This window comes from Phyllobates terribilis, unplaced genomic scaffold (genome assembly GCF_046119375.1).
Source record: "Phyllobates terribilis strain yellow unplaced genomic scaffold, ASM4611937v1 Scaffold_11__3_contigs__length_659146591, whole genome shotgun sequence".
Lineage (NCBI taxonomy): Eukaryota > Metazoa > Chordata > Amphibia > Anura > Dendrobatidae > Phyllobates > Phyllobates terribilis.
Genome location: NW_027362771.1, coordinates 284,417,807 through 284,445,026, shown reverse-complemented (window position 1 = coordinate 284,445,026; position 27,220 = coordinate 284,417,807). Strand labels below are relative to the sequence as shown.

Sequence of the window (27,220 nt, the reverse complement as noted above, 5' to 3'; positions counted from 1 at the left end):
ACTGCTATAAAATTCTGGCAGCAGCAGGAGACATCAGTGCCCTAAAGCCACTGGGCAATGGTCTGTTAGTGGGTCCTGGAATTTATCTGAATGTTACATTGACACATTCCACTTACTTGAGCATTGTTGCAGACCAAATACAGACCTTCATGACAGCAGAATTCCTTAAAGGAGTTGTTCACTACTAGGACAACCCCTTCTCATACCCCACACTTGGCCCAGATAAAATAAAAAAGCTTATACTCAACTCCCCGTGGTGCCGGCGCTTGCTCTTGTGCGGTTTTGTGACATGTGAGCCATGCACCCAATCAGCGCCGGCGTCACTGTCCCCGCCTCCTGTCTAATTGAACATGAAGAGGATGTCAGTGCTGCGGCTGATCTCTGACTTCTTCTTTATGTTCAGTTCATACGAAGGCGGGGACAGTGACGCCGGTGCTGATTGGGCACCGGCGTCACGTGTCACAACACCGCATGAGAGCCCCAGGGAGAGTGAGTGCCGACACCACGGGAATGGCGCCGGCATCAGAAGTGAGTATAAGGCTTTTTTATTTTATTGGGGCCTACCGTGGGGTATGAGAAGGGGTTGTCCTTGTAGTGGACTACCCCTTTAATTACAGTGGCCTCTTTTAGCATCATAATGTACCATGCCACCCTGCAAAAACTGTTAATGTATTGGGCAACATTGCAAAGGCATTGCTTAGGCCTTCAATTTGTCCAGGTCTCAATCTGATCAAACATTTTTAGGATGTGCTGGAAAAAAAACAAATCCAATCCATGGAGGATCCATCTCACAAATTACAAGACCTACTTCAAAGATCCTGGCCTTCAGAGGCTTTGTGGAGTCAATGAAGAACGCCTTCAAAGGCGTTGTGGAGTCAACGCCTCAAAGAGTTAGAGCCGTTTATGTGGCACATGGGAGATCTATAGAATAATAGGCAGGTCTTAATGTTATGTATGATTGGTGTAAATCTAGAGATGTACAATCAAAAATTCAAGAGAAAAGAAGGTTGCGTGCAATCCAACAAAGATACAATAGCATCTGTTGGCAAACCTCTAAATCATTGATCTTTAGTAAACAGGCTCAAAAGAATTGCTATCCCTCAAAGGTGTACTTTGGTCCTAAATTACACTTTATATTACAGTTTAGAGCTGCACTCTAAAGACCCATACACAGTAGATAACTGTCGGACGATCATTCAGCTTACAGCTATCTTTCCTGAGTACCCTATAAACAGGAACACTTGGCTCTGCCAAGCGCTCTTGTGTTCTTACTGATAAAGCTGCTGCCAGATTGTTGTGGCAGCAGCTTATCACCTGAAGAACTAAAGGATCGGCTGTCAGAAATCCAACATGCCAGATCCTTCTGATGTTGTGGAAGAATTGGGAGGCCCCCGTACACATTAGACTGCTGGCTGATCCCACCAATATTAGCAAATTTGGACTACATTAGTCAAGTGAGTATGGGGGCCTTAAGTTTCTTGTAGATTTCAGTTTGATAGACTGCAGGATCTTGACTGCTCTTGGCTATATAGGCTGTATCACAGGAGCAGTACAACTTAATTTTTACCTAAAATTATGAAATAGTGATTATAAGTGAACATTCACTTAGAAGCTATACGTCATTAGATGAATGTTCTGATGTTCATTATCAAAATACGTTTTATAGAAAACCGACTACAATAGACATCCCAGCAGGTTTCTTTATAGCTTGTTAAATGTGTAACATCTCTAGTCATATCTAAGATGAACCATGAGATTAATGTAACTGCTCTCTCCAATATGTAGTAGGTCAAGTGCCCCTAGACTTAATAAGTCAAGAATAACTTTGGTATCCTCTCCATTCATGCTTTAATAGAACAATGTCTGCTACTACCGTAGTTATGAGGAAAAATAATTGCTTGGACATTGATGACATGGTGTATCTAATTACAGAAGGAGATAGGAATGGGCTTCCATTGTTAAAGTTCAAGTGTACAGAGGTCTTGGATGACGCTGAAAGATGAGAAAACAGCTGGACTTTGTATAATAATGGTATTCTCTAGAGAGCAATTCTGAAGCATCAGCGAGCCTCACTGAGATTACATTTTATAGAAGGAGTTTGACATTAAATGTAGAGGTGCACATCCAGATTAAAACAAGGAGATAATCACATGCTAAGCAATTGGAGTCATTTGTGCCACTCAAAGCAGACTCAAGGAAATTATTTTATAGGTATTATACAATCTCATTTAAGCATCCATTTTATTGTTTTTTTCCTTATGTAAGAGGGACAGTTTTATTTGCAAGATGGTTCGCAATGACATTACTTTATAAAATATTTGTTTACAGATATATCTGACGAATTATGTCAAAATAAACTTCTGAAATTGTCATATACTGAAACGTTTACAACTGGTAATATGTTTATTTGAGAAATCATCTCTAATATTGTCTTATAAATGAACGCTATTACTGTTTTAACATTTTTCATTCTTATCTGAAGTTAGTTTAAAGAGGTATTCCCATCTCCAAGATCCTATCTCAATTAGAAATGTAGTATAGTTCTTTTGCTTCTCTATACCCCATGTGCAGTGCATTGCAGTAGCTTAGATATCCATGGTTACGACCACTAACAACTAACTAACTGTCACTATGTGAGTGGTCGTAACCATGGATACCTGAGCTACTGCAATGCCCTGCACATGGGGTAAGCGACGTAGTGAATCAGAAGAACTATGCTACATTTCTAATTGGAGGTATTTGCTAATATTATTATTATTACACCTACTACATATTGAGATAGGATCTTGGAGATGGGAATACCCCTTTAAGAATATATCGCAAAAGTTTACTGTCAGTGGTAAGTTTAATTTGCTGGGTTTTGTTGGACACACGATAGAAAGCAAAAACAACAGATTGGTCTCGCCGATGTGGGCTGAATGGGTGCTCTGAAAAATGCAGAAAAACGAACAGTATAAAGCATAAGTGGTAGGTTGGGGCCTGATCCCGCACACTACAGCCTGTATTGTCACTGAGGTTGAGTGCTCAATCCCAGGCAGCTGCTTTCCCATGTAAAGTACCTTGAAAACAAAGAAAATTACATACGGAAATATTGAGCATACAGTATTTTTACATTTTCTAGTAAAGACGTGCAGGGAACCTCAGGAAAATGTTTTTTTTTTTTATGTTATTAGATTTTAGTTAGTCTTATTGCTATCCATAAGCATTGAGCGCAATTTTTTACAGATCGTTTACCTGGCGTGTATTTTTAAAAGCAATAAAACCACTGCCTGGAAGAGCATGGCAGTGAACAGAGTTTAAAAAAATAGTTCACATTATGTACTACAGCTATATATTTTCTTATAGTTTGTAGAATATCCTATTGCTGGTGTTTCCATGGCATTTTTTTCCTTGTCAAACTCAATGCAGATTTTACATACAGTAAATGTAGTTGCCATAGAAACAATCCTAGGAACTTCCTAGAATAGATTATTTGAACCAGCGTGCATGAAATGTAGGGGTCCCTCCTCTGCTTCTCCCTCTTATAGGGCGAACAGGTGTACATTTACACCTGCCGACCAGGATCTTAGAATAAGCACCAAACGGCTTTATATAAGACGACTGGTGGTCGTTTAATGGTCTGCTTATACAGACCGACCAGAATTCTCTTTGCACAGAACAGTTGTCCACACAATTGTTCTGTGCGCTTAGAAAATAATCATTATCAGCCACACCTTTTTACACAGGACTATGTGCTGCCGATATGCCAAAAGCAATGATTTTTAAGGCAATATGAACCAATCAAGAAGCAAAATGATCTTTTATTGGGTGATTGTCAGCATGTTTACAGAAGCTGATAATTGACGAATGAGTGTTCTGATAAATGCTTGTACCCGATAAATAGCTTGTAAAAATTGGCCTTAAGAAGAATTTGTCACCAAGTTTTTGACACCTAATCTGGGAGCAGCATATGTAGAGACACATACCCTGATTTCAGTGATATGTCAGTTACTGGGCTGCTGGCTGTAGTTTAGTGATAATCTCCTGTTGATCAAACAGTGATTTTATCAAGAGAACTAGTAAACCTGTAGTCCAGTAGTATTTATGAGCTCTATGTAACCCCACCCTCACCATAGTGTACACAGAAAGCTGTCAATCAGTGGTGTGGGCAGGTTTATACAGAATTCAGCATCCAGAGAACTAGTAAATCTGCAGCAGATCATTTTTTTTTTAGCAAAACTGCGGAAAGCAGCTAAGTAAGTGATAAATCACAGGAATCAGGGTGTCTGTCTCAGATGGGACAGCAAAAAACAGGTGACAGATTCCATTTAAGAGGTTAGTGAATACAGTATGCAAAAATCTCTCCATTGATATCTATCAGACTTTTTAAAACAAGTAAGTAGATAGGAGGATTTTGCTGGTAGCCATACATTTCCATTGAGCTGGAATGTCAAACTCAAATACACAGAGGGCCAAAATTAAAAGCTTGGACAAAGTCGCAGGCCAACCTTGATATTTATTAAAAATATGTCTACCGTTAAGGAACTTTTTCCTTATCAAATATAACTATTAACTTTTTCCTATGGAAACAAACTTAAAGTTTAATCGTCGGTGTAATTCTTATTTCATAAATTAATAGTAAATGTGAAAATATGTATATTTGTAATATACATGAGCAGAGAAATCTACTTCTTTCTCTGCTGGAATTGATCAGTCATTATCAAATTCTCAATTGTGAGGTAAAATCTGTATTCAGTGAAGACACTTTCCCATTACTGAGATAGGAGATGGCAGCTGCTACAGATACAATTCTATGTAGACGGGAGGAGGGAGGAGCTCTGCCTCCAGCTCCTCTCTCCTCCCGTCTACATAGGATCTTATCAGTAGCAGCTGCCAGATTTTGCCCACGGGCCAGAGTTTGACATGTATGCCATAGAGTGAAATCCCAGTAAGACCTCATTTTGATATCCATAATTTTTCACATGCGCAAATAGTAGTCCAAGTTTCATCAGTGTTTTGAATCTAACTTTCATCAGTATTTGGTCAGTGTATCAGTTTTTACCATTAGTGTTACATCAGTGATTTTTACATATGAAAAAACAAAATTTCAAAGCTTCTCCTATCCATTAGTGTTAACCCCGGACAGTACACTGATGGCGCACAGATGCCATCACTGATCCATAGACTTGTATGGGTAATTTTGATCCATAATTCTTATAAAAAACTCAAGTCTTCTTTATTTTTTTGCAGACTCATGGTCTGTAAAAAAAAACACGGAATAGCACCATTGTGAACAGGTTTGCTTAAAATAAAAATACATGGATAAAAAACGTACGTGAAAAGCCGATGTCTGAATAAAGCCTAAACTGAATCCTGCTGCCAGATGGTTGGGTGCTAATATTATGTAGCGTCACCTAGCAAAGCAGAAACTGCTCTTAATTTATTACTGATTGAGAACATTTTATTGAAGTACAATTTGGAGTCTATAAACCAATGTTATGAATTATCTGTTGCAGCAGTTGTAATACCTCAGTCTCAAATTTTTTAGTTTTTTCGTTATATTTTTATTGTTAGATTATATGACCCTGTGGCAACACAGATAGAACCAGAAATACCAAATAATAGATCCTTCTTTTTATTTAATGAACAGCCTGCTATAAATGACTTAATTAAGCATTAATTAGTAGGTGGGAGATAAGATGACACCTGGGACAGTCTAACTCATTTGCAGGATCTTCTTTGGTGGTGTTATCTCACAACAGCACCTCACCTCTCAAGTGTCGGCTTGCTGTTATCAGAATGACAGAATAATTTGCTGTTTTGTGTTAAAAAGACTAAAATTAACAGAGCAACATATAAATTTTAATTGGATTTTTCGCACCTTCAGTGATTGAAAGTGCTACATCCAAGGTGTGTTCTTGTTACTTTTGATAGAAGGTGCATAACCAATGCATGAGCTTGTTTCAAGCCATTTTGTGAGCAAGAAATATCAAATTGTGTGCTATCTTCTTTAAGTAATTTCATATTTTACACCAGCTACAAAGATGGTGTCCAAATCACCAACATCAAATCGAGCACATAGGCATGCAACTTCATAGACAAACATTATAGGAGTATGGGTCATGCTAAAAAGTTCAGTGATTATAAACGTGGCTCGGAAGTAGGATGCCACATGTACCACTAGTCAGTTAATTGAATTTTTAACTTGTTGGATCTAACTTAATCAATTGTATAAGTGCTATTATTTTGAAGTGGAAGTGTCTAGGAGTAGCCGCTGAACCATGAAATGGCACACCACACAAACACTAAGGTGAAGGCGTTTATGTCAGTTTCCTGGCATAAAACATCTTCAAATATCACCAAATTTTTGCTCAACTTGGACGCTGTACAAAAAGTTTACTATTTTTGCCATTTTCGTGCCAGCTTCAGCAAACTATGCCAATACACAGAGAATAGATGGAATAGATGGAACCCACCCATTTAATTCATGAAAAGTTACACAGCTTTATTGGCATAACTTATGCCAGAAATGTAGTCCAGTCTCTGTTTGGAGCACATTTCTGCCAAAGGCACACAGAACTTATAGGATGCAATCAATTCATTAAGTGACATGTGCCTCTTAATGAATAAGGAGCATCTTACTCCAGCCTTAAAGTGCACCTGTAAGCAGGATTGTGCTCAGTATACTACATACACTGTCAGGTGGGTGACATTACACTGAGTTAAATGCTACCTTGGTTGATGAAAACCGTGCTGTGGTTCTTTTATAATCTTTATTTTCATTTCTGACATAATGATATGCTCATGCTTCGTGGCTACCTGTGGGGGGGCTCAATCTGGTGCTCTGCTTACATATTTATCTGTATGCTCTTATGACAACTCACTGTGCCTTCACTGACCTGCCTACTATTTTACATAATGCATCTAGTAGTGCGGGGCCAGGTAAAATAGGAGGCAGGTCAGCAAACGATTAGTGAGCTGTCATAAGAGCATACAGATGAATATATAAGCAAAGCATCAGATAGAGCGCCCCCACAGGCCGCTCCAAAGCATGAGCATTTCATTAGCTTCAAACTGAAAGTAAAGATTACACAAGAACCACAGGATGGATTTCATCAACCAAGGTATCATTTTAATGAGTGTAATGTCGCCCACCTGACAGTGTATGTGGTTTACTCAGCACAATCTTGCTGACAGGTGCGCTTTTGTGAATCGAGGCCTGTAAGCACTGGTACCGACTGATGCTGAAGTGCATGGCACCTACTCTCTATTGCATTATTCTTTGTAGGATTCAAGGATTGTGAGTCAGGTACTTCAGGAAATGGATTCTTCATAATTGAGCAGCTCCACATAAGCTAAAAATCACTATTTGCAATGCTAAGCATTGGTGTTGAAGTTATTCATGTAACAGTTTAATGCACATGTCTGGTTTGGTGGAAAATTGGGTGACTGAGTGCTAGCGCTGGGCCACCTATACTAGGGAAGGGTATTACTAGAGAGTTATTCCCAATAAAACAAGTTTTGTAGTCAATGTGGGTCCATCTGCTGGGTCTCCAACTTGCACATGTGCTGAATCCAGCACCATTTTATGGAAAACCTGAAGACCAGACGTGGAATCTCACACTGCGCACGCGCCGACCACCCAGCGATGGCAGCGGTGGTGAGAAATTGCATAACAGAGGCAGGTCACTGAATAATCAGTGACCTGTAGAAACACAGGAGGCAGGTGGAGGGGCCGGAGCAGAAGAAGACCCAACTTCCCTCAGACCAGCCCCGATGCACGGAAGATATCTTCAGAAGAAAACTTAAAACCATTATTAAAAAAAAACACTGATTGAATTCCCCTCTCCTCATAGTGAGAAGCATACTCTCAACCAAGTAAAGTGTGTGTGCTTATGGGAAGTCAGCATTCAGATATCACGGTACAAAAAGTGTAATTTAATATTGGTCAATGGCTTGTGTAATGTTAAGTTATCTTAATTCTCTTAGGGTATGCGCCCACGGTCAGGAGTCGCTGCGGCCCCGACGATACTGAACAGCAGCATGGCTTCCGCCCTCATTTTGTGCAAATGAGTGGCGCGATTTTTTTTGTTTTTTACATTACTTTCCTCATAGATGTTAATCTATGGGGAAAGTCCACATGCGGACCCACAAGAGAAATTGACTTCCTGCGGGTCTGAAAGATGCGCCGCGTGTCAGTTCCTGTGGGTGAGCCGCAGGTGCAGGGAGATGCATAGTGGACATGGGTTTTCTAGAAATCCAATCCACTATGCTGTTACATCTGGACGCTGTGGGTTTGACGCTGCATAACACCATAACACGCAGTGTCAAACCCGCAGTGGCTCCTGACCGTGTGCACATACCCTTAAATGACATTACGTTCTATGTTATCAGGATGGTGCATTGCTTATTATGGTGAGCATTGCTACATCTGGATGTAAGTACAGGAGTAAAGGGCTTGTAAAGTAACGCAGACCTTTTGTATGCTTTTTATTTTATTTCACTAAGAAAGTAAAATAGAAATAATTCACCACAAAAATGGTAGCGGTATAATTTTTGTGGGGTTTGGGTTGAATTTTAATTCAGTCCCTCTTGACCGTACAGTAAAATCTTTTAGACGGCTTGTGTAGGAAGTTGGACTTAATTGTTAATTTTTACTTTGAGTCTGTATTCATCTCTACATCAGATGTAGCCGCACAGATAATATGAAGTCACAGATGGGATTGTGCTATGTCATTTGACAGCCAATTAGAGCAATCTGACAGAAATGATGAATTAATCACCACAGACAGGCTCACAATTCCCGGATAGAATTCCACCCAGGTTGAACCAGTTTCCCAGCTCTATTTTTAGTAGAAATAGATTGCTATTTTACCGGTCTCTCCTAAGAATTCTAAGCATTGCATTACATGTTACAATATTTAGAGAAACTGATTTCCCTTTGCTTCTTTCCTTCCTACCAAATTGTCACTCTTTTGTTTGTATAGACGGATTTAAAGTCTACATTCAGAAATTTCTAGCAGATTTACAATTTAACCAATTTTATGGAATAATAATGGTCTTATTATTATTATTATTATTTTAAGAAGAATATATTAGATGTTAGGCATTTTTATTGTCATTTCTTTATTATATGATCAAACTACCAAAGAGCCACAGCCTTAATAGCAGTAGACATACAATTGGTGCAACCTGTGCAGCCGTACAGGAGTCCAAACGGTGTGGGGCCCACTTTCACATCCATAGCAGGTGGAATTCTGCATTATGAGGAGCTATTGGACTGCAAAGGGCCCATGTATTGTCCTTGCACAGGGGCCTCTTCTGTCTGTGTCCGCCAGTGTTTAAAAGGACAGGTTCACTTATAATTTTTTTACTAATTAAAATCAGATAGTGAAACATTTGCTTTTTTATCATCTGTTTTCATATTTTCTGTCCATGAATATTGGGGCACCCGCTTCCCTGAGATGCTGGATGGATCATGAACAGATGACTTCTTTCAGAGTTTTTTAGTCATGCTCTGAGATATATACATACTGCCAATTTGCAGGGAGATGATGTGTACTGTGGCCTTCACTTATGTGAATGTTGGATCACTTGTATAAGAGGGAATCTCAAAATGCAGATCCCAAAACCAAACCAAATGAAAACAGCTAAGCAGTGACTGTTGTGCTAACTTATTTGCATTGTAATGCCATTCAAGCATCCTCCAATAGCAAAACTTATAGTGGAACATGCTCCACCATGACCACTATTGCCAGCAAGAGAGCAGGTGGAATGTTAGGATCCTGATGGTTATTGTGCTATACTCTTGGTCTTTCCTTTCCATGCCTTTGTGTCTTGTGGCTTTGTAGTCCATTACTCATGGCCATTCTGCTTCTCTTTCTTTTTCTACTGAAAATCCCTTAACCTCTGAAGCGCCTTTATCTGAGTAGTTTGTTTAGTCTTAGCCATGTGGAAGTTAAGTTAGGCCTCCTCCACTGATGGACCTTTTGACGTTGGTTGTTTGCTACTCTGTTATGCTAGTCTACTCTGCTTAGCAATTACTTTATAACATATCAGTGAAGAAATTGACAAAATCCTTTCTGTGATTCATTTCCAACAAAGGATTATGGCATATAAAGATTTCTAGAAGTACCAACCTAGAGAAAAATATTTTGTAATGTTATGAACACAATGTGTCACACAATCAGCAGTATTTGTAGAGTCAGGAACCGGAGTCAACATTTATTCCCATATCAATTTAGCAATATCTTATGCCTCAGTCAGACGTCCATATACAGACGGTGATGAACAGACTGACCACAGTGTCATTCAAGGTGAGGAAAGGCACAAGTATACAACGACGGGAAGGGAGCCTAACAACTAGGGAAAGGGGGAGTGGAGACCCCTAAGCAGATATAATATCACCCTGCCTACTCTATCATCCTATATAGGTTCTGCACCTATTGCCGAGCAGAAACCTAAACCTTGAATGTCCCTAGAACTAGGCCCTAGATATGGACGGGATGGGGTGAGCACTAGTCAGGCCCCACTACAAACTAAAGACAACAAGGTGAACAAACAAAAGGGATACACTTAGTTTGAGCAGACACCAGAGGGATAACTCCAACTGTCCTCCAAGGGCACCAACGAAGAAACTAGCCAACTGCTAGTGCTCCAAGCCTGCACAGAGGTACATAAAACTATCATCAGTGACTCTCTGGAGAAACTGAAAGTTTTTAACTACCAAGCAAGGGTGTGTCAATCAGCAGCAGAAGGTGGAGGTCGCTGCTGGGTCCTAAAGGATGAAGGATAAAACTATACTACAGAGATGAGAGGATCAAGAAGGCATCTGCAATGCCAAATGCACTGACCTTCTACAGCTGGATTCAGAGCGACTGTCTGTCACACCCGACACACCCGTGACAGATGGGTCTTCTGAACTAAACTTGACAGCTTCATATAGGCTATCAAGTTTTGTTCAGGATAGGAGACCTGCAGCCAGTCCGTGCATTATGGTCTGTACGTGGACCATGTTGTAGGGACGTCTGAATGAGGCTTTATAGTAAGACCACTGAACAGTGATTGAAATCCACTCCACAGTTCTTTCTCGGAGACCCCATTCTTCTTTCATCACCATTTTTTATAGTGACCATGATCTTTACACATGTGTGAACAGTTGGTGACCAGAGGATATTTCATGCAGAAAGTTCGTAGCGTGTGCAAGAAAGTGCCATTTTCTACAGGTGATGGAAGAAGGTTTGGGTCTCTGAGAAAGATTTGCGCATGGGTTTTGAATCAGTGATGATCAGGAAGATGTCTCACTACGATGTGTCACTGAATGTGTAGCAAGAGTAAATCTAAGACTATATACTTTCGTATTTTTCAGTAAATATTTTGATTGAACCATTATATTTGTTTATTTTCTATTAATACGCTAGTAGACTTCAAAGCAACCCAAGTCTTTGAAGTAAGAAATATTTCAATTGAATTAAATGATTTGTTCACTTAAAAAAGAAACAATACAAAAGGAATAAAACTGTGTGGACGGCCCTTCAGCCGAGGAATTTATTCTGTACTCGAAAATCAAGGTTATTTTTTTTCCGTACATAAGTATTAACTCATAAATGGGAAAATTTTGACCCGAAGTACAGTAAGACATTAAAGTGAGTGAAATAGATTGTTGAGTATCAAGGAATCACATAGTATTATCCAGCAAGATGCTCACCCCCTGGGACTGCAGGCATGACAGGACATATTATGAGTTCAGAGCCTATAAAATATTTAAAGATTCTGAAGGAAAAGAAAGAATCTATAATGGAGGTGGCACTGAGATAGAAATTGAAAAAGGCAATGGAATAAAAAATACACACAGACAGTTCAGATTTATTCCTCATGTCACTCTTGCACCTTATCTGCACCCAAGCCCCGCCATACGATGACATCAAAAAGGCATCAAGCCCTTTTCTACTTTTCTTTTATTGCCAATATATTTCCCTTGTGTTCTCCTCTCTGATCCAGACACCTCAAACTTAGACTTATTAGTCCATAATACACTTCTTTACCCATCCGCTGTCAAATGACGGTGGCTTGTTTTAACCTTTTCATTGTATTTGCTAGTGTTAAATACATGTGTGTGCATTTCTTTTTGCCGATAAGACCAGTATCTGAGAAATGTATTTTTTTCTTCGGCAGATAGTATTTGGTGTGAATAACAACTGAAACAGGCACCTTAAACAGTAGACCCTTATATACTTATCTTCCTGCGTCATTGTCCATTTCTATTCTGGTTAAATTCAATTTGACCCTGCTCCTATTACTTTATTAATAAGTAATATCTGTAGCCATAAGAGATGTTAAAATATTAACCTTACCCCGAGACATACATCATAATTGTCTTGTGTAATAAAAGGCATTGTTACCTCCAAATGTTAAACTTTAGAAAGTGAACCATAGTGCCTTCAATAGGCTGCCATGTCACTCCTGTTATTCATAGCAAAGGTTGTATCTCTTGCTGTGTCAGTGAATATATTTATTTCCAGATGGCATTACAACTGGAAGAAATGTAATCTCTGTACTGTAATTTATTCTGCTATGTCGAACGCCTTGATCCCTATTAGACTTCTCAGCATCACTATCTAGACTCTTCTGAGCAGAGAGTGCGAAATGTTTTTCTTGCACTCAAGGGGTTAAACCGCTCTCAGCGCAGTTGCCTTTCTGAATTGAATTAACCTATTTAACCAGCGTGTTCACATAAATTCAATACTTTTGATTTTATACACATTCATTCCAGCGGTTAACCTATATGTGTGTTTAAAGAACATGTATAGGGACTCCGAGAGAAATGCATTTTTTGGTTTTTATTCAGATCCCCTTCTGGTAATACATGAATTTGCAATTACTATAGATAATCTTTCTGTTACTTTCCGATGGAAGAAAATGCACATATTTATCGGATACTGCCAATAGAATAGGGGAAACATAAATACATTTCAATGTGATGCTAATAGAAAACCAATGTGTTTCCATATTAAAATGTGTATTACTTTTCTCATTGCAGCCACTAGATGACATGGCATTAGCATAATGCAGCGTCATTTGTTGACACAGATAACATCCGCTGATATTTTAGCATAATTGTGTATGAAGTACTTACTTATGGATTATCTCACCACCCATATTCAGAAAATTCAAACATTGTCAATGTCGTGTAGAAAACGACCTGTTACATATTATAAAGGCTGCCCCTACAGCAGCCATGAGGACCCTGAAAAGTGGGGACCCATTCCAGCTTGATCTTCTTTACAATCGAATGGGTGATGAGAACCTACAAAGGAATGTGTTCTTCACAAGTGCTGTAAGAGTCTTTATCCCATAGGTGGTTAGACGTTTGGCGGGGTCAGGTAGCACCCAACAGAAGCCTTATTTTTACACTTGCTTTGGAGACCTCTACTGCTATATATGCAAGTAGGAATCACATGAAATGAAATTGATCAACATTGATTTGTTGTTTGCTATTTTTTTTTTTGAGAGAGAAGAAGAAATTCCTAAAAGATTTGAAAACTATAAAACTATTCAAAACAGTATACCAGAGTATATCCAGCACAATATAGTCCACATAGTCTGATAGATTCGCATGTGTATCTACCACAAATGATCTTAAAGGGAATCTGTCAGCAGGTTTTTGCTATCTCATCTGAGAGCAGCATAATGTAGGAAAAGAGATCCTGATTCCAACGATGTATCACTTAGATTACTAGGTGAAACAGTTGTGACACAATCAGAGTTTTTAGTTTTAGCATGAAGCAGAGCTCAGAAAGCTAACCCCGCCCTCACCAAAACTTTCTATGCACATTGTCTATTGACAGTAAACTGCTTATCACAGGAGGCGGGGTCAGTCTTGCAGTCGTGTGAGCTGTAGTTCAGGTAGTTATAATCTCCTGGTGATAAAACCTTCATTGTAAGTAAACAACAACACACAGCCAAAAAAGTGACCCATTGCTGAAATCTGTGTTTCAGTCACTATCTCATGGTTTCTTCAGGTTAGATAGCAAAAACCTGCTGACAGATTCCCTTCAAGGAAATTTACAACACTAGAGCCAGAGGACTGAGCCAATTTAGACAAGCATGATGCTCTTCTGTATATAAAGAATTGATAATAATTGGTTTTATGTAAATATTTATTTTAGGTTTGTATCTTTACAAAGATTTTTTATTTACATTTTTCAGATCATACAATAATCCATGTTAAATAAATTCTGCATATCATTATATATGTATATGAACATTATCGTAGCCCATTAGAACATGTATCAGAAATATAATCAATCATAACTTTCTATTTTTTAGATGCATCATCCTATTCAGATGAAACCTGCAGATAGTGAAAAGTCAAACGGTGAGTTTTTGGATTTGTACTTTTTAAATAAGTTTATATGATAAATAAAAAGTTAGTTAGCCTTTTAATGACGCAACCAATTTTGTTTATTTGCTGTTTCGCTTTCTCCTCCCCTTCTTCCGAGAATCATAACTTTTTATTCTTTCGTCGACATCGCCATATGATGGCTTGTTTTTCTGCGAGACGAGTTGTAGTTTTAAATTATAATATACAGAACATGGAAAAATAAGCAAAAAAATCCAAGTGAGGTGAAATAGCGAAAAACATCCAATTCCGACATTGTTTTTATTTAGGTTTAATTTTTAAGGTCTTCATTGTGAAAATGACCTGGGAACACAATTTTTCTGGTCAGTCTGATTACAGCAATATCAAGTTTATATTGTTTTTTTTTTATTTTAGTAGCTTAAAACATTTTGAACTTTGTAAAAAATAAATTGGTTTCTGTCTCCATTTTCTAAGACCCGTAAGTTGTTTTTATTTTTCTATTAATGGAGCAGTTTACGGTCTTGATTTTTCATGTGCTGAGCTGTATTTTTTTATTGGCACCATTTTGGGGTACATTCAACGTTTTAATCATTTTATATTGCATTTCTTGGGGGAAATGGAACGACTGAAAAACAGCAACAACAACAAATAATTTTATATTTTGATAAATCAGACTTACCAACATAGTAATACAAAATATGATTAGTTTTTTCTTTTTGGAAGGGTATTTGAATATTTTATGTTGTTTTTTATATTTCTAAAAACTTTTTTTTTTTTTCGTTTTATCTTTATTTTTATGTCTCCTTAGAGAAATTGCAATTGCTTGCAGGTTTGATTGCTTCTACTATATACTGCTACAATATTGCAATTTACAATAAACCCCCCTTCAATTGCAGGGAGGGGGGGCAGGAAGGGAGGGGATTGGGAGCCTGAATGGATGACCCACTAGTATCATGCTTCTGGCAGGTATTAACAGCAGTATTTCTGTGGTTACATAGCAGTCATCAGAGGTAGCTATGATTATGGCGGTTAGAAGCAGGAACTGGCTGTGTGACACAGCTGGCGTCTGTCCTGTGTGGCAGCTCCTGAGCCCACGCCATCCCAATGATATACTATTACTTCCTAAGAAAGGAAGGTGTTAAAGTCGTATTTTAATCTCAGTAATTGATGGCATATGCTAACCCCACCGATTCTAAGAATAAAGAGGCTGCAATGGTGCTTTAGCTGTACATCCTCTTCTAGAGTCCTATTTCTAAATAATCTATTAGACCCCATTGATGAAGTGTCATTTGTGTACAAGTAAGTTGATGTTATTAAACTGGACATGAACGTGTTCTGTATAGCTGGAGGGTGCTTGATCATTTGCTTTAATGGGCACAATGAATTCCAGTCCAATACTGGCCAAGTATAAATTACCTTTAAATCCTGCTATTTTAGGGTTTGCCTAGGTAATATCACATGGCAGTTCATTCAAAAAGTTTGTCTTTTGAGCAAATTGGGTCTCAATATGACTCTGCCCATGACTTACTATTTTCTTATGATCCTGTTGACACGGATAGGCTGTAAACCCAACGATGTTTCCATGGAACATACTGATGTTAGGTGAAAATGGAGCGGTAGAATGATAATAACAGAAAGCTGCTTATTATACTGACAGTGCTTAATTATGGAAATATATGGGTTTATTATTTGTTTTTTGATTCCTCGTCTCTGCACATAATTACATTGTATTTTCATAGAGTAAACATTCACAGAAGATTCCATTACCCATGATACTATACACAACAGCTGCTAGTAGTAGCTGGGATAAAATGTGAATGATAGCTAGTAAACATTCCCATAAATTCAATTAATTGAACTTTGTAAAGAAATTCCTGCAGGTCATTACAGCCAGGAATGTTTCTTTATGAAAGAAAAGCGCTTAGCCTCATTAATTAGTGACCAGGGTTTTAGAAGATCTGCATATCTCCCAATGCAAATCATGAATGCCTATAGTTCCCAGTGGGCTTTTGTTTTCCTTCTAATTTTAGAACTCGTATTCACACTGATTTCATTAAAGAGAGAATTTACAGATGAATCAAATGGAATTTAATAGCAGAATACAGATGCACGGTATTTTTGTATTAAAATTTGTTCTTAGGTTCAGTCTGCCTCCTCTGATTATCATTAATTTTCTGTCAAGGACTATTTCAGAAATGTTACCGCAGGTTGAGCTTATCTGTAGTCAGCATAATCCATTCTGAAGTAGCAAGCTATTGACTTAAATGACTGTTCCCAAAAAATCAACATATCCCCTGTAGAACAGATACCAACAGTTTCTGAGAACTTTCTGATTGCTGTGAGTTTGACCTCTAGGACCACCAACAATCCAGAGAATACATTTCTGAAACCTCAAGATTGGGGCTCTGCAGCCCCATGCGGCATGGAGTGGAGGTATGGACTTCTACCCCATTCTGGACTGGTCTGCAGAGTCTCATTCTTGGAATCGCTGGGGGTCCAGCTGCTGGCAAGTTATTCCCTAGCCTGTGGATAATGTATAACTTTCATTGTTATGACTAACCCTTTAAGGTCAACCTGCTATATTACGGAGGGGCCAAGTTACTGCGCTTCCATATGCTATGGTCTACAGAGAGATGCTCTGCCTCATGTAGCTGTGAGATAAGTTCTTCTCTGTTCTCTATTATAACCAGCTATGTTTAGTGTATATGAGTGCTCCTAAATGATAATAATCCTGGTGCCAGCACTCTCTCTTACTTAGTATCCTTTTGCTGTGACCTGAGCTGCACAAGCACTTGAGCAATAGTATGGCCCTCAAATTGCCATTTTAGAATCACTGATACCTAGGGCTTATGTACACTTTTTTATTATGGAGGAAATTTCACTCTGCTGTATCAATTGAAGATCTTAAAAGAATCTGTCAGTAAGATCAACCGCCGAGCACTTGGCAGAGCACTTAAAAAGTCACTGCCTCCCAAGTTTATTTCCCCTCGCAGAACCAGCCTCTTTAGCTTGATTGATAGCTCACTGTCTGTATGGCGTCAAGCACCAGGTAAGGAAATCAGAGAGTGGGCTATCAATCAAGCTAAAAGGGCTGGTGTTGGGTAGGGAAACAATCTCAGGAAGCAGTGTCTATCCCACTCATAGCACTTAATGCAAAATTTGCATATGATCACTTATCACTTGGGAGCAGCAACAGATACAGTGGTGGCCAAAAGTATTGGCACCCCTACAATTCTGTCAGATAATACTCAGTTTCTTCCTGAAAATGATTGCAATCACAAATTCTTTGGTATTATTATATTCAGTGAATTTGTCTTCAATGAAAAAATACAAAAAGAATTGTCCTAAAGCCAAATTGGATACAATTCCACACCAAACCTAAAAAAGGGGGTGGACAAAAGTAGTGGCACGGTTTGAAAAATCACGCGATGCTTCTCTAATTCGTGTAATTAACAGCACCTGTAACTTACCTGTGGCACCTAACAGGTGTTGGCAATAACTAAATCACACTTGCAGCCAGTTAACATGGATTAAAGTTGACTCAACCTCTGTCCTGTGTCCTTGTGTGTACCACATTGAGCATGGAGAAAAGAAAGAAGACCGAAGAACTGTCTGAGGACTTGAGAAACCAAATTGTGAGGAAGCATGAGCAATCTCAAGGCTACAAGTCCATCTCCAAAGACCTCAATGTTCCTGTGTCTTCCGTGCGCAGTGTCATCAAGAAGTTTAAAGCCCATGGCACTGGGGCTAACCTCCCTAAATGTGGACGGAAAAGAAAAATTGACGAGAGATTTCAACGCAAGATTGTGCGGATGGTGGATAAAGAACCTCGACTAACATCCAAACAAGTTCAAGCTGCCCTGCAGTCCGAGGGTACAACAGTGTCAACCTGTACTATCCGTCGGCATCTGAATGAAAAGGGACTGTATGGTAGGATACCCAGGAAGACCCCACTTCTTACCCCGAGACATAAAAAAGCCAGGCTGGAGTTTGCCAAAACTTACCTGAGAAAGCCTAAAACATTTTGGAAGAATGTTCTCTGGTCAGATGAGACAAAAGTAGAGCTTTTTGGGAAAAAGCATCAACATAGAGTGTACAGGAAAATAAAAGAGGCATTCAAAGAAAAGAACACGGTCCCTACAGTCAAACATGGCGGAGGTTCCCTGATGTTTTGAGGTTGCTTTGCCACCTCTGGCACTGGACTGCTTGACCGTGTGCATGGCATTATGAAGTCTGAAGACTACCAACAAATTTTGCAGCATAATGTAGGGCCCAGTGTGAGAAAGCTGGGTCTCCCTCAGAGGTCATGGGTCTTCCAGCAGGACAATTACCCAAAACACACTTCCAAAAGCACTATAAAATGGTTTGAGAGAAAGCACTGGAGACTTCTAAGGTTTCCAGCAATGAGTCCAGACCTGAATCCCATAGAACACCTGTGGAGAGATCTCAAAATGGCAGTTTGGAGAAGGCTCCCTTCAAATATCAGGGACCCAGAGCAGTTTGCCAAACAAGAATGGTCTACAATTCCAGCAGAGCATTGTAAGAAACTCATTGATGGTTACCGGAAGCGGTTGTTCGCAGTTATTTTGGCTAAAGGTTGTGCAACCAAGTATTAGGCTGAGGGTGCCAATACTTTTGTCTGGCGCATTTTTGGAGTTTTGTGTGAAATGATCAATGATTTGATTTTTGCTTCATTCTCTTTTGTGTTTTTTCCTTGCAAGCAAATTAAATGAAGATAATAATACCAAAGAATTTGTGATTGCAATCATTTTCAGGAAGAAACTGAGTATTATCTGACAGAATTGCAGGGGTGCCAATACTTTTGGCCACCACTGTAGAAGATATAAAGGTGTTGAGGGATTTACATTTCAGAGACCTGCATGTCCATATGTGTAGTGTTCGGGAGTTGATCTTACTGACCGATTCCTTGTAAACTGAAATACACCTGCTCGGCTCTATTTGGAACTTCTTTAGCAGTGAATGGAGAACATGCGTGGTCACTATAGATGGGTGAATCGCTTTGCGCAACCCTGGATCACTGTGCAGGTCAGTGCTCTCGGGCCGTGGACAGGAGTTGTGCAAATTTCCTGAGCTTGCAAGACGTCATCTGTGCATTATGCAGCGCAAAGGGGGTGGTGCACCTGCCCAGCAAATCATAAGTCGAGCCTGACATTATGGAAGGTAAGGAAATTTGCACAACTCCTGTCCAAGGCCAGAGACCAATGACCCGGACTGTGAACTGGGGTTGTACAAAGTGACCCACTCATTTTTAGTGGCCACCTCATTTGTCATTACAGGTTGGGCAACAGTTGAAATAGGGAACCCCCATACTGGAGAAAGATATGGGCCAGCAGTGGGACCCACGTCTATTGGATATTTAAAGCATACCAGTCTTGTTAGTTTTGTAAGCTGACAATTTTTGAGCCTTTTAACACAAAAAAAGTCCATTTAGCTTAATATACACCCTTCACCTTAATAACTTTATAAAGCCTCTGAGTTGTGAGGATTTTCCAAAAGGGTATCGAGATATTTTCTGTAGATTTAATTTTAAATATGTTAATAAATTATGACTCCATTGGATACCTTATGCTGAGATTTGGTGTCTCCATACTGACTCATGAACAAGGAAAATGGCGACTCAAGCAAATTTTTTTTTTTAGAAATTTCTGAATTGTTTTTGCTACTTAAATAAAAAAATACTATACATATTTGGTATCTCCATAATTGTACTGACCTGACAAATCATATTGCCAGACCAGTTTTACTGTATTGTCAACATGGTAAGTAAAAAAAACAAAAAATAATTATGGAGCTGCACTTTTTTTTGCAGTTTTGCTGCACTTGGATTTTTTTTTCATGCTTTCCAGTACATCACATGATAAAATGAATGATGTCATTTAAAAGTACAACACATTCTGCAAAAAATAAGCCATCATGTGGCTAGTTCAACAGAAAAATAAAAATGTTATGGGCACTTGGAAGAAGAAGAGGAAAAAATGAAAATGCAAAAACAGAAAATAGTCATGTCAGGAAGAGGTTAAAAATCTTGTGCCATTTACCCTCTACAGCTTCTAAGTTGCACTATTTTTGGCTGCAGAATAAATTGAGAGTCCGTCAGTGAGGTCGTTCAGATTGAATGACGAGAAAGTTTGTGACTCGTTTCTGTATTTTCTGAGCTCCTCTCAGCTGATTTATGGCCGTATATCATATGAATGTGGCGAAACAAAGAGCCTAAAAAACCAAACGGTCCAAAATGTTTAATGAAACCCAAATGCAAATATAACTTTTAGCCCCAAATACATCTATCTAGATAAGGACTCGTGCACTCATCCCCATGTTATCCAATGAGGCCGTGTACATGTCTGATTTTTCCCTCGGACCAAAAGGTCAAAGGGAAAAAATCAGAGCATGCACGATTTGCCTCCGATATTTAGATCACACTCGGCCATTCAAGTCTATGGATCCATGGAAAACATCGGATCGCACTCAGATGGCATCTGAGTGCGATGCAATTTTCAAAGACTTACAGAAAGGAGAAGGTGCAGAATTTTTTTTTGAGAAAATCAGATCACATTATGATCATTCTCTGATCCAACTCTGATCAGAGTGTGATTAACATAATCGGACCGATTTTCTCGGTTGAGAAAAATGGTCTAGTCATCCCAAAAGATGGATGACCCCTTTAACTGCTTTGTTCCGCTGATGTTAAGACATGCAGGATTACCAGTTTATGGTCTATAGACATTTTAAAAGCCTCTATGCCTAACTTTCTGAGGACAACCAAGCAAAACTCTATCGACAAAACAATAAAAAAAAGCTATAGCTCTATGAATGTGGCGATAGAAAAGCAAATGATTTTTATTGCACAAGTAGTAAAACATGAGAAAATTACACCTTTGTATTGTCGTAACCATATTGACCTGAGTAGTACAGTTAAGCTGCCATTTGTATCATTTGGTGAATACTGTAAAAACAAAACCTAGAAAACAGGCGTGGAATTGCCGTTATTTTTTTACTGTTCCAGCACCCAAAAGAAAGAACATTTTTTCAATACATTGTATGTATCCAAAAAGGCTGCCATTAAAAATACTTACAGTACAGACCAAAAGTTTGGACACACCTTCTCTTGAAGCTCATCAAGAGAATGCCAAGAGTATGCAAAGCAGTCATCAAAGCAAAAGGTGGCTACTTTAAAGAACCTAGAATATAAGACATATTTTCAGTTGTTTCACACTTTTTTGTTAAGTATATAATTCCACATGTGTTAATTCATAGTTTTGATGCCTTCAGTGTGAATGTACAATTTTCATAGTAAGGAAAATTCAGAAAAATCTTTAAATGAGAAGGTGTGTCCAAACTTTTGGTCTGTACTGTATGTAAAAACAACTGTGGCTTCTGTGTCTCTATTCGGACTCTGTGGCCATGGTTTTATTCTTACATGCTGTGAAACACTGAACACACTGCTTTCAGTATTATAAAATCTAATATTCATGCACAAATTAGTAAATAAACTTTAGTTCATGTATCTCTTCATCACTGATTAAGAATACACTTAAGACAATATAGTCAGAGGCTATTAAGGAAAATTAACCCCAAGTCAACCTCTCAGTGCTCGACTGTTCTCGGTTGCAGAACATGTGTATCATTTGTTCTTTTTTTTTTATTCCATTAGTCATCATGAAGAGATTGAGTGGTTGATAAACTTGCATTGTTTAAGCTTTCATTCTTAGTACTTTCCAAATTATCAGGCATGTGATAAACATTGCTGAATGAATTACTAGTTAAGTACTGACGGACTCCGTCTTTTTGCCAATGGTAAACTTGTTTTATAGCACATCAGTGATATTTTGCTTTCTATATAAAAAAACAATGCGAAAATGGGAACAGAAACAGTTTCCCACTTGCTGCACTTTAGTAATAAAGATAAGGATGTGTTCTCAGTCGATATGTTTAATTCAGTGCAAACTTTTAGACCTGTAAAGCTGCTTAGAACACTGGAATGAGTCATTTGAGCGACAAAATAAGTTTCCAAAAACTAATAAAATATTGTTTTTGTTGTTTTTCACATTCATCTTGGTAGATAAGTATAGGTTTGATGATGAATGGAAGTTTGATAAAAAATTATTCCGCGCCTTCCTTTTTTCTCTTTGCTTCTCCGTCCCAGTAAAATACAATTTTAGAAGGTAATGAATTGGAGTTATAGAAAATGTATGGATGAGAGATATTAAAGGATTATTAACAAGATGCCCAGGTTCCACAAAAGGTCTTTTAGAGAAAAATATTTCCTACGTGCTAGAAAAGGTAAAGGGCAAAGGAGGGTGAAAAGGTTGCAGTCACATCCAAACGCTGGAGCCTAAGGGGGGACCATGTGAGAAGACCAGTACTATTAGAAAGAATCGGTCACCAAGTTTTTGATATCTAATCTGAAAGCAGCCTAATATAGAGATAGAGACTCTGATTCCAGTGATGTGTCACTTTCTGGGCTGCATGTTGTAGTTTTCATAAATTACCATTTATCATCAGGAGGTTGTCACTATAGTAAATATGCTGTCATATAATCCTCCAAATTCATGACCTCTGTATAGTCCTGCTCTCACCACTGATTGGCAGCTTTCTGACTATGCACAGTTTACACAGAGCTGTCATTCAGTGGTGTGGGTGGGGTTATACAGAGCTCAGCAATCAGAACTGCTTGATCTGCAGCAGATAAAACAGTGATTTTATCAAAACTGCTGCAAACAGCTGGAATCAAGGTCTCTGCCCCTACATCATGCTGCTTTCAGATAGGTTAACAAAAACCTTGTGACAGATTCCCTTTAAAGACCCCTTATAGTTTGGTGCCCTGTTGGAGATTTTGCATTGGGGCCGACAAGCTTCAAGTTATATCACTGGTAAAGGGTAACTTGATGCCGACTGGTTTCACCCATTTTGAATACTACCGAAACATACTTGAAAAGTCTAGTATCTTATATTATGGTATAATTAATATGGAATTCTGGTTATTTAGAATAGTGAGATGCAGAATATTGTAAAACATTGATTCTGCTTCCTGCCACGAATTATTAAAATAAGCTGGAAGGATTGTGATATTTTAATGTGTTCTTGATGTTTAGGGATTGCACAGAGCTCTTTAGATGTGTAAATGAGCCAGGACTTTACTGACCTCTGAGACAGTATAAATCATTATTTACCCAATGTCAGATCATTTACTCTGTGCTGAATCAAGGGCGCAAAGCTATACCGGCCAGAACGAGAGTAAAATGTAAGGTTTTCTCTATTGCTTCATCTATCCAATTAGTACATATAAGAATATATATACGCCACAACCTCACCTAGGCATATTATATGTCAATCTATCTCATAATGACTTTAAAGTATTCTATAGTTTTTAATATCTGAGTTATTTTTTAGCCATACCATACATATCTGTAATATGGTCACGAGTTTAAAGCCTAAAATAACTTTAGGACAACTCTTTAGGCTGACCTTCAGCCCGGGGGAACGTCAGGTAGCAGATTATGTTGTAGCGCATGGTTCCCAATAAAAAAACATGGCTCCGTTCCATTAATAATATAAGCCTTCTTCTCGTGATTCCTTAAAATGTTTTGGCTTTGTATAAGTCCTCTTATACTTCATTAAACCTTATACTATATATTTTTTTCACATTTTCCTTTCCTTTCAAATATTCGGCATTCAACTTTGTCATCATCTGACTTCCAAGTGCGACAGACTGGATGATTTCAGCATTTGCTTTTTCTCCCACTCAATCTCTGCCGAACACTTGGTGGAGAACATCCTTTCCTATGCTTTTGCTTTATCACTTACAATTACAAAGTCAGGACATTCTGTTGTTCACAGGTTGTTTTTTCTGCAGCACAGTTCCAGTGTATCCTGCTTCGAGGTGTATGCCAAAAATAATAACTGAAACCCAGTAAGCAATGATTTAATCAGATCTATAGAGGAAGCTTTACTTCTGAGCCACTAAGGACTTTAGCATATAGTTGAAAATGAACCTTGTACATTAGGACAACATGTTCTTGTTATTTTTATAAAAAAAATGTTGTTCTTGCACGAGACGCATAATAAAACATATTTCATTACCAAAAGGATAGGTGTCCTTGCTGTTCCTGACATTTTACTGCATTCAGTGTACAGTTACCAACTAATTTGGATAAGCCATTATTGTATATATTAATAAAAAATCATTTTAGATAATGCTAGAGATGAGCAGATCGGACAGAATTTACATTCGCCAAATCGTGCAGATTTTCCGGGGAAATTTGTGCATCTCCAACGTCTTCACTTTTGGCTGGAACTTCAAGGGGCAAGTAGGCCTCAGATGTCCCTCTGCCAAACTGGTTGCAGTTGAAAGTCCTAGCCTAGGCAAATTAGTTCTCATACTTTGCACTGACGAGGGCCAACAGCCCGAAACACCGCGTCTGCAAATTGAGATTCTGATTTGGCTTTTATCCTAAGTCGTATTGCACGACTCGTTAAAGGGTCGATTGTGACTTGTAGGATTGCTGCTTCCAATAGGTAGCACTATAGAGTTCAAGTCATCTTTTTATCTGAAGAGGCAATTTGCATAGCCTAGAATGAAGACTCTGGAGACTTGGCATCCGATGGCAGAAAGAAGAGCCACATAGGACTGGGCAGCAGGCAATGAGTAGCAGGGGACGGAGTATTAGGATTTTAGTATGTATCAGTACAATTGCAAGTACTCTAAATTCACACCTATCCTTTAATGCAAAACTAATAGTAAATGCATGATCTTAATTCTCCCATTCCCCTCTCTCTCAACAGTTCAGTCACGTACAACTCTCTGTATTCTATTGATCATCGTTCACCAAGAAAATTCTATCCCACGTTGCTTCTTTCGGTCACCAGTGGTCATTCCCACGTCGCTCTTGATGGTATCAATCCAGCGGGTTTCTTCCCATCCTCTTCTGTTAGAATTGTCTTTGGTGTACATACTGTTCTAATATGCCCAAAAACGGTCCAGATTCTCATGTTCCCTTCCATACGGCAAGTCCTGGAGACCTGCTAAAAGAAGAGGTTAGAAGGGTTAGTCTAGGATATCAAGTAATTAATTCTGATTTGTCAGCAAGTTTCACAATACAAACTATATACATTATTAACTTTCATTATATTATTATTGGCCAGAACTAGATTCATAAAACGTACATTTAACTTTTGAAAGGATGATATAGACATTCTTACATGGATATTCAAAGTAAATATGACAGCCTCATCAGGTCTAAGAGATCTTTTCTGTAATACATGCCGTTTGTATTGTGAAATTTAGTGACAAATCCATGATACGTTAACAGAAGGAAATACAGTTGAAAAGAAAAGAAAAAAGTACTCACCTGATGAGTTATTTGCTGATTTTTCTTGATTTTCCTGCAGTAGTGATTTGCTACACATTCATATGACCACTGAAGCCAATCAGTGACCATAGTAGCCTTATGCCTTACTGGCTAGTATCACTGCTGAGGCCAGTTTGGCTTCAGTGACCCTGTGGCTGTACCGCTTGACCTGCAGTGTGCTAAAGCCGGCCCTAACTGGTATAGATATGTACAATTATTCACTTCTTTCCTTGAATAGCATATTGCAAGTAAAGTTTGAAATCTAAATTGAACTTAAATATTAAAATATAATATTATCACCATGATCACACATTCTTTATGGGTTTTAATAAAACCTAAATTCGTTGGGCGTCACAGATTATTCCATAATTTCAAATTATGCCTCAATTATTGCCTAAATCTTTACACATAAGATTGCTGGCTTAGTAGATCGCAGCTGTAGTCAGCTATCATTAGTTGAAACTATCATAAGATACAATATTCTGTACCCAATGATTTTTACAAGGATCACATGTTCTCCTGTGGGAAATAAGAAAGAAGTTAATTAGAGCACGTATCACAGAGAAATGCTTAGTGAAGCAAGGATGTCAAATTCCAAGAAACACAATCTGTAAGATTTGGGGATTGTAGACCAGAAATGGCATTTTAATGCAAAATATTGATTTTAATCAAGAGCACCGTGTTGAAGAGTGCACATCTGGTCCAGTAATGATTAGCTGGCGTGCTGTGTATAAAAGCAATATATGCTAACTCACTTTATGTCACAATGAGATAATGACCTGGCCGAACCAAGGAATTTCTATTTGTCACATTGCTAACAACTGTGCTGTAACAGAATTAGCGCAAGGCTGACCACCCTTGGTCACAGTGCCACTGACCTGATGTCTGCTGAGTGTTAAAAGCATGTAGCCATTTCAATTAAAACTATGGTTGAGCTGGTGACTGCAACCAGAAAGAAAGAAATAATGCAGAATATTGTGAAACCACTTGAGATTAACCCCTTGGGTTAAACTGGAGCAATACCATAAAATGTTAGTTTGTTTTGTCTACTAACTATTCAAAGGTATGGTTAAGGTCGATTCTTAATAATCTAGTTCCGTTTTATCATAGGGTTATAAAATATACATATACAAACATTATTAAAAACTAGACTTTCCAAATACAATTCAAAATCATTTATTATATACATTTCACTAAAAAAATAGTAATATTTATTAAAAGCATACTCTGATCTCATGGAATACTAAAGCGGTATTCACATTGTGATTTCATGCATACAGATGTGCTCTATGTTTTTTCTTTCTTCCAAAAATCTTGTTTGCAAAAAAAAGCATTCACAACTATATGGAAATGCATCTGATACATGTATGTGCTAACATAATTTATGTGCGTGTGTGCCCATCTATTGATCTATCTACATATATGTGTATATCTACTTTTATAATACACACACATTTATATGTCTGTATATACAGTACTATCCAAAAGTTTTAGTCAGCTGTGGCCGTCC

At 38.4% G+C, this 27,220-nt stretch overlaps 1 protein-coding gene across 15 annotated transcripts in view; it reads left to right on the top strand.

The window, feature by feature from the left end:
• Window positions 1-27,220, top strand: part of CELF2 (CUGBP Elav-like family member 2) — a 508,245-nt gene that overhangs the window by 358,628 nt on the left and 122,397 nt on the right. For all 15 annotated transcript variants that reach the window (XM_073652418.1, XM_073652417.1, XM_073652432.1 and 12 more), the window contains exon 4: window positions 14,308-14,356. In XM_073652418.1, coding sequence (XP_073508519.1) covers window positions 14,308-14,356 — 49 coding nt within the window. The remainder of the gene's footprint in view (window positions 1-14,307; window positions 14,357-27,220) is intronic.